General features: G+C 38.8%; 1 protein-coding gene across 1 annotated transcript in view; it reads left to right on the top strand.

Annotated features, from left to right (window-relative positions):
• Positions 1–6,633, top strand: part of SNRPN (small nuclear ribonucleoprotein polypeptide N) — a 6,824-nt gene extending 191 nt beyond the window's left edge. Inside the window, exons 2-7 of the mRNA XM_046009094.1 lie at positions 1,103–1,254; positions 3,729–3,840; positions 4,262–4,414; positions 5,660–5,798; positions 6,229–6,354; positions 6,459–6,633. Of these exons, the coding sequence (XP_045865050.1) occupies positions 1,103–1,254; positions 3,729–3,840; positions 4,262–4,414; positions 5,660–5,798; positions 6,229–6,354; positions 6,459–6,496 (720 nt within the window). The 3' untranslated portion in view covers positions 6,497–6,633. The remainder of the gene's footprint in view (positions 1–1,102; positions 1,255–3,728; positions 3,841–4,261; positions 4,415–5,659; positions 5,799–6,228; positions 6,355–6,458) is intronic.
• Positions 6,634–8,578: the final 1,945 nt, after the last annotated feature.

The following is an 8,578-nucleotide window of genomic DNA, read 5'->3' on the forward strand; positions in this document are numbered from 1 at the left end:
TGTATGAAGTATCAACTGAAGAACAGCTATGTCTGTCGTCCTATAGTAGTGATAAAGTGGTTGAACATATCTTAAGGAGGGATATTACATGTGAAAATACAGAACAGTTTTTCTTATGACTTAAGATAGTAAGAGACCATCCAGTGGATAGAAGACTCAGGTTATAATAGACATAGATTCTACATTAAAGATGGAGGGGTTTAGCAATTCAGGGCATGAGAAATGCATAATAATAAACAGTTTCTAAAGAGAAAACACCCTAATAATCTGTTTTGTGGTTCTGTTAAAGTTTAGATTACTTGTAGCATGTATTCTCAACAGGAAAGATATCTTAAGGCAGCAAAAATTGATTTGGAAAGTGGAAGGAATATTAGATTTTATGATAGCTTGTGGTCTTCTTAAGGACTACAGTATATAAACAGATACAGTATTATCAGCATATTAAAATTTCAGTAGAGTGGGTGATTTAAGATAAAAATATTTTTGAAGTGATGTAGTAGGTTAAATCAAGCTGAAAAAGGTTTGAGAAACAAGTGTTCCAAACTCTGAAGGGGAGGGAATGTGGGGTGTGAGATATATAACTAGGATAAAGGTCTTTGGGGAACTAAATAATAGTTTGTATTTGCATTGGGTCTATGCGAATTGGAAAGTTTCTGATGGAGGTAGGAATTTCCCACTGTTTGGCTACAGGTCTAGGGGAAAAGAAATAGTCCATAGGGTCAAGCGTTCTGAAAGAGAGTGGGATTTGGGATCAAAATTGGGGAAAGGAGACTAATTAGAATGATAGAATACTAACATGAAACTGGGTTTGTGACTCTGTTAAGGAAGAAATGTAGTTAGGGAAATATAGTTAGGATGATGGGAGGCTACACTTGAGACATTCTAACAATAGAGGGTTCCACAGAGGAGTATAGTTGTTCTGGGCCTAAATTGGGTCCGGTATCTTGAGACTGAAGGGATTTTTGGAGAAAACAAGGGAGGTAAGATGTGTTAAGGAAACCAAGTTTGGATTGACAAAGGAGTAGGGAAGACATGGTGGGGAGGTTATAATGTAATTACAAACTGGCTTATGACTGACTGACAACTTTCTTACTCCTTTCAGACTGTGGGAAAGAGCAGCAAGATGCTGCAGCACATTGACTATAGAATGAGATGTATCTTGCAAGATGGCCGAATCTTCATTGGCACCTTTAAGGCTTTTGACAAACATATGAACTTGATCCTCTGTGATTGCGATGAATTCAGAAAGATCAAGTAAGACCATTTTGGGTTTGGTTGGTGGGATAATGAGGGAGAGAGTAATAGGAATAAGGAATTATAGAGGGTAACTGTTAAGGGAGGAGGAAAAATGTGGCAGGGCTAGTCTATTGCCTCACAACCTAAACCATTACTGAATTAGGGTCTCCCAGTCTGAAAGTCACTATATTTACACTACTGTTTTAAGTTTGCAAACATACATGAACTTAATTTGGAATAGAACTCACAGTATGAACAGAGTATCTACATTTATTTAAAAAGTTGTGAGATGGGGCATCTGGGTGGCTCTGTGGGTTAAGGCTCTGCCTTCGGCTCAGGTCATGATTCCAGAGTCCTGGGATCGAGCCCTGCATTGGGCTCTCTGCTCCGCGGGGAGCCTGCTTTCCCCCCCCATGCCTGACTCTGCCTACTTGTAATCTCTCTCACGCTTTCTGGCAAATAAATAAAATCTTAAAAAAAAAAAAAAAGGAATGAGATGTTATTAATGGGTTAGGTTCTGCAGCATTCCTGAGGGAATCTTAAGGATAACAATTTGGTCTTAGTGATAGAGGAGTTGGGATATGATTCGATTACTCCAGGCTAAGTTCAACTTTGTTCTACTAGCCTCTTTACATGTTCCTTGTTTTGGCCAAATTCATCATGTGCAGTGTTGATTTGGTGTCCATTCTTAATCCTTTTGGCTTATTGTATTTATCATTTGCCCACTTCATTTCTTCAGGAATCATCTTTACATTTATGCCTTACCACATCAGGCTATCATCTTTATATCTGTGACCAGGGAGTTTGCTTTCACAGGGCATTGTTGACTATCTGCAGCAAGATCATAGAAATTGGTGGATCTTAGTGGCATCCTACTTCCACTCAGTTGACTTTTCATTCAGAGGAGTTGAGTTGGTGCTTGTAATACCTCTGGACATTCAAGATGGCTTTGTTTTAGGCTTTTATCATGGGGTAGAACTTGTGAGGCATCACCCTGGATTCTTGGCTTGATTTTACTTTATTTCCACGGTCAATGATATCCAGAAGTTTAATTTGCCTATTTCATATAGGTTTTATTAAATATGCAGAAAAAGATAATGCTCAGCATGAGTTGTCTGCTGTACTCTTAAGTCTGTTCCTCTCAGGTAAAAAACATATTCAAAAACGTATTCCACATCTTTCCCTTTTTTAAAAATATTTTATTTATTTATTTGACAGAGAGAGATCACAAGTAGATAGAGAGGCAGGCAGAGAGAGAGAGAGGGAAGCAGACTCCCTGCTGAGCAGAGAGCCTGATGCGGGACTCGATCCCAGGACCCTGAGATCATGACCTGAGCCGAAGGCAGCGGCTTAACCCACTGAGCCACCCAGGCGCCCCTCATCTTTCCCTTTTCATGTATTCTCCATCTCCTCCCTGAACACCAAGTAGGATTATTTCAGATATTCTAGGATGGTGGCAAATTTCAGTGTTTTTTCTTGTGTGTGTAAATAATCCAGATTTTTCCCTAAAATACAAATTCTAAAGGTATTTGAGAGTTTTAGGTGTATTAATTTCTCTGTTTAACTTTTCTCACTAAGATATAAGGATAATTTCACATGCATAATGCTTTAAACTACATATTATTCTCTGATAATACTTAGTGAGGATTGTTTTTTTTTTTTTAAAAAGATTTTATTTATTTATTTGACAGAGAGAGATCACAAGTAGGCAGAGAGGCAGACAGAGAGAGTGAGAGGGAAGCAGGCTCCCTGCTGAGCAGAGAGCCCGATGCGGGACTCGATCCCAGGACTCCGAGATCACGACCTGAGCTGAAGGCAGCAGCCCAAACCACTGAGCCACCCAGGCGCCCCTTAGTGAGGATTGTTAAATGACATTGTCAATTGCTTTTACCCATATTACATAGTATATGTCTCATGAATATAAGATTTTTGCTGCTGACAGTTGTGACTACACAAGTTTTTTTTTTCAATTTTGTTTTTAATTATAGTTATATTATGTAAGTGGTAATGCCAGTTATGTATAGTCATGTCTTATTCAAAGCCCCCCTTTTTTTTTACCTTTATCATTTGGTATGAACACACTGCCTCTTATTGTTACTATTTTAGTTGTCTGTCATCCAGATTTATTTAAAATATGATTTTAAAAAATTTACTTCCCATGTTAACATAGAAACACATTATAGTTTACTTGTCTTAAAAGTTTTAGCTGCATAATTTGCATTTTGTTTAACGAAGCAGAAATTAATCTTGCTGAAATAAAACATTGAGGTAACATTCTGAAAAATTTTGATAGGAAAGGGGTTTCCCATTTATCCTTATATGTCAGTGAGTCTAATGTTTTTGTATTGGTCTTTGTTTTGTCATAACTTGGTAATAACTTAGTAACTAAGCATGAATATCTTCCACCAATTATTGTCTTAGTTGATACCTAACTTAAATTTTAGTTGGTGATCACTAATTTAATCTCAACAATGTTTACTTTTGATTTATAGGCCAAAGAATGCTAAGCAGCCAGAGCGTGAAGAAAAGCGGGTTTTGGGTCTGGTGTTACTACGTGGGGAGAACTTGGTATCCATGACTGTGGAAGGACCACCCCCCAAAGACGTAAGGAAACTGTAGGGTAGGACAGAACATTAATGTGGAAGGACATCAGATTATTTGAGATGTTTACTAAATGAAGGTACAATAAGGCATAATAATAATAAACATTTGTCAGATAAAATGTGCCCAGCACTTAATGTCAGTGCTTACTTGTCCATATATGGTAATAAAGGACTTTCAATGAATTATTCTATGTGCTACCTATATAAGGATGGGAGTGACAGATTTATATGTACTCAGAATTTGACATACATACTTTTAATGTGTTGAATGCCTCCATGGTGTACTTGTTTATTCCTTTGAATATGGAACTAATACAAACTAGATGATGTGAGAAAATAGTGGGAGATAGTGATATTTTAGGAATAAGATTATTCATGACATTGGTAAATAATTTGATTTCCAATAATTTTTCTTGTTTCAGACTGGAATTGCTCGGGTACCTCTTGCTGGAGCTGCAGGAGGTCCTGGGGTTGGCAGGGCAGCTGGCAGAGGAGTGCCAGCTGGTGTTCCAATTCCCCAGGCTCCTGCTGGATTAGCAGGCCCTGTCCGAGGGGTTGGGGGGCCATCCCAACAGGTGAGGAGATAGGAGAAGGTTTTATATTATTTAGAGAACATGTCTAGAGGCCGAATAGATTTAAAAGCCTGAGTGCACATCCTATACTATGTAAGCAGCATATGATGTAGAGGGTGAATACACATTAGGAGGGGAAAGGATTAAAGCCACTTCGACAAGAGGAATTTACCAGAATGGGTAAGTATAGAGAAATATGGGTGGGTAAACCAGAGTTGAGGGACGCCTGGGTGGCTTAGTGGGTTAAGCCTCTCTTCCGCTCAGGAAATGATCTCAGGGTCCTGGGATCGAGCCCTGCATCAGGCTCTCTGCTCAGTGGGGAGGTTACTCCCCCACTCTCTCTGCCTGCCTCTCTGCCAACTTGTGATCTTTCTCTGTCAAATAAATAAAATCTTCAAAAAAAAAGTTGAAAAAATGTAAAAGAACTTAGTAGGTTAAAATAGGGAATGTATTTGGAAAACAGTGTGGAGATTCCTTAAGAAATTAAAAAGAGAGCTATGCTGTGACCTTGCAATTGCACTATTGGGTATTTACCCCAACAATACAGATGTAGTGAAAAGAAGGGCCATCTGCACCCCAATGTTCATAGCAGCAATGGCCATAGTCACCAAACTGTGGAAAGAACCAAGATGCCCTTCAACAGAAATGGATAAAGAAGATACGGTCCGTATATACAATGGAATACTGTGCCTCCATCAGAAATGATGAATACCCAACTTCTGTATCAACATGGATGTGACTGGAAGAGATTATGCTGAGTGAAATAAGTCAGGCAGAGACAGTCAATTATCATATGCTTTCACTTATTTGTGGAGCATAAGGAATAACAGGGGGGACATGGGAGATGGAGAGGAGAAGTTAGTTGGGGGAAATTGGGAGAAGGAGATGAACCATGAGAGACTGTGGACTCTGAGAAAGAAACTGAGGGTTTTGGAGGGGAGAAAGTTATGGGGTGGGTGAGCCTGGTGGTTGGTATTACTGAAGGCATGTATTGAATGGAGCACTGGGTGTGGTGCATAAACAATGAATTCTGGAACACTAAAAAGAAATTTTAAAAAACAATAGTAAAAGAATATAAGGAATGTAGGGTTTTAGGAGGGTGTATGAGTGTGTTAAGATTTTTGAAATGAAAATGGGAGAAATATAAAATTATTATATCATTTAATAGGCAATGGTATCCGCTGTTACTTTGTTTGAATAATGTGAGAATGTGCCTTACCTTTACAATATCTGACCATGCCTTGTCAGGTAATGACTCCACAGGGAAGAGGCACTGTAGCAGCTGCTGCAGTTGCTGCTACTGCCAGCATTGCCGGAGCCCCAACTCAATACCCACCAGGACGGGGTACCCCACCCACTCCTGTGGGCCGAGCAACACCACCTCCAGGTAAGAAATTGATATAGAAAGTAAGTGAATTTGATATTTATCTATATAGATATCAAATATATATGTGTGTGTGTGTGTGTATGTGTGTGTGTGTGTGTAATGTTACATGAAAAAATTATATTATCTGGAGGAAGTGACAACAAAAAATATTCTAAGAAGATACTGAACTAAGAAACAGCCCAAGTACCTAACTAGTTGATTAGATTATGTTTCCCACTTTTAAACCTCTTTTAAATAGTTTTTAATGAAAAGCTGTGGACTCTCATTAATGGACTTGGGGATGGCTTACATGATAATGGTCCAGGAGAAATTGTTCAACCCTCTACTTAGTATCTGGACACATTTCTTTAAATATTATCTTGTATTTTATTCTATAATCTTAGCTGAGCTTAATTACGAGGTCATTATTTCTACCATTTTTCTTCTCTAGGCATTATGGCTCCTCCACCTGGTATGAGACCACCCATGGGACCACCAATTGGGCTTCCCCCTGCTCGAGGGACGCCAATAGGCATGCCCCCTCCAGGAATGAGACCCCCTCCACCAGGAATTAGAGGTGAGTGGCTACACTTCTGTGCATTGGTGCCAGCTGGGTCCTTTAATATTTATGTGATGTTTTTCTAATGGTCCCATGGAATTTTGCTTTTTTCCCCTCCCCAGGTCCACCTCCCCCAGGAATGCGTCCACCAAGACCCTAGGATACTGTTGATCATTCTTAAAAAGTCACTTTTTTCCCTGCGATGTGTCTTGTGAAATGTGTAGAGTGTTTGTGAGCTGTTGTTCCCTCCTTGCTGCATTAATATTAGCTAATAAATGCGCAGAGCAATTAAACTGAGAGGTACTGTTGTATGTTGTACTTTTTTTGCCTGTTGATTTTATTGTGGTCACAGTGAAGACTGGGATTTTTTCTGGTTTTGAAGTTATTATGGATGAGGTGAATTCTGTTAAGCAATGCATTTAAATAATTTCCTCTTTGATTCTTAAGATAAAATGGTTGTGATGCCTGATTAAGCTTCCTAACTTCCACTTTGTGCATTGACTGGTATTAGTTCATAACCATGACATCAAAGAAAACCCTTAACCAGGGGGTTAAGTAGATAGGCTAAGACTTACATATGGTATCTTCCTCTTTGCTATGTCATACGTACCTGAAAGGAAGGAGGGATGGGATGAAAGGCCGTGTAAGGCCACCGATGGAAAGAAACTGGTACTGAAACAAACTTTGTTCATTAAATCAAAGCATTTGGAATTGGAGATACTCCTTTTCATGGAAGTTTATATCAGGTGATGAGCTTTTACAGTGCCCTTGGGCCTTCTGTGATCAGAATAGATGATATGATCCTGGAATAATCATCACTGACTACCAGTAAGTATTTACTGATACATTTTTTTACTTAGCTTATTACTTTTAAAGATGTTATTTATTTCAGAGAGAGAGAATGAGAGAGAGAGAACAGGAGACGGGAGAGGTCAAAGGGAGAGGCAGAATCCCTGCCTAGCAGGGAGCCTAATGTGGGACTCCATCCCAGGATTCCAGGATCATGACCTGAGCAGAAGGCAGTCGCTTAACCAACTGAGCCACCCAGGCGTCCCTTACTTAATTTTTAAATGAATGAAAGAGCCTGGGTACTGGGAACCAGGGAGATTTCATTTTTTGAGATAAGTTGTGTTACTTAAAATACAGATAACTTACATCCTAAAATGAATGTAGTTGATAACTCTTGAGTACAAATTATCCAGTCACATCACTTAGTGGTGTACTGGAAATGTTTAGGGGAATGGGAAATATCTTCCTGTTAAATAGCTGAGGGATGCCCAGATATCTGGGTCTAGTTTGAGATGGTTATGCAACAATGGTGAACTCACTTTTAAAAGGGAGATGGAAGAATGTTTTAGGTTTTACTGCTAAGCTTTCAACTGGGCAATGAATCAGTCCTTATTGATTGTAAGAGTAGCTTATAAAATGAGAGTTAAAGATGGTTTTAATACCTCAGTAACTTCAGATTTCAGTAGATTAATTATGTCTTTTCCTTTGATTTTACCAAAAAATGTTGTGTGTATATCACCATTTCCATCTTTTAGTTTTAATTTTTTAAAATATTTTGATTTTAAATAATCTCTGTACCCAAAGTGGAGCTCCAGCTCACAGCCCTGATAGCAAGAGTCATATGCTCTACTGAGTGAGATAGTCAGGTGCTCCTTCAATTCAACTAATAGTCTTCCAAGGAAAAGGGACCCTTAAAATTACTGCAGTTGTTGTCACCAAATCTGTATGGTCTCTCTCAAAGTAGTTTCTAATATTGATGGCCACTATTAGGAAGGGAACGTAAAGTAGCCAGGTCCACCTCTGTTTAGTTGGTTTACATAAGACAGGTGTAATACTTATTTTAGAGATTGTAAATGTTACAGTGGAACTTCTTGGTTACTAGAGTACCAGGCAAAGTACTTGATCTGGATCTCTGAAGCCAAAGCAATTCTGTTTAGATAAAATTGACTGATATATATGACTTAGAACTTCTGCTCAAAATTGTGTGTGTGATATGCAAAGAGCCTTGTTTTCTATGCATTTGGCCTTACTGGACCAACTTTTGAATAATTTATGGTACTTTTTCCTGTTTTGAAAGGAAAACTTTCCTACTTGCATAGATCTGCTAATGTGGATGATCCTTAGATTTTGGCATGAGTGACTGTGCATCATATTCAAAGAAAACCTGTTCTCTCATATTTCCTTAAGTAAAGTTGATGGCTACTTTTGCAAGGTAGAGGTAAGTGACAAGAAC

Source organism: Meles meles, chromosome 6 (genome assembly GCF_922984935.1).
Source record: "Meles meles chromosome 6, mMelMel3.1 paternal haplotype, whole genome shotgun sequence".
Taxonomy (NCBI): Eukaryota; Metazoa; Chordata; class Mammalia; order Carnivora; family Mustelidae; genus Meles; species Meles meles.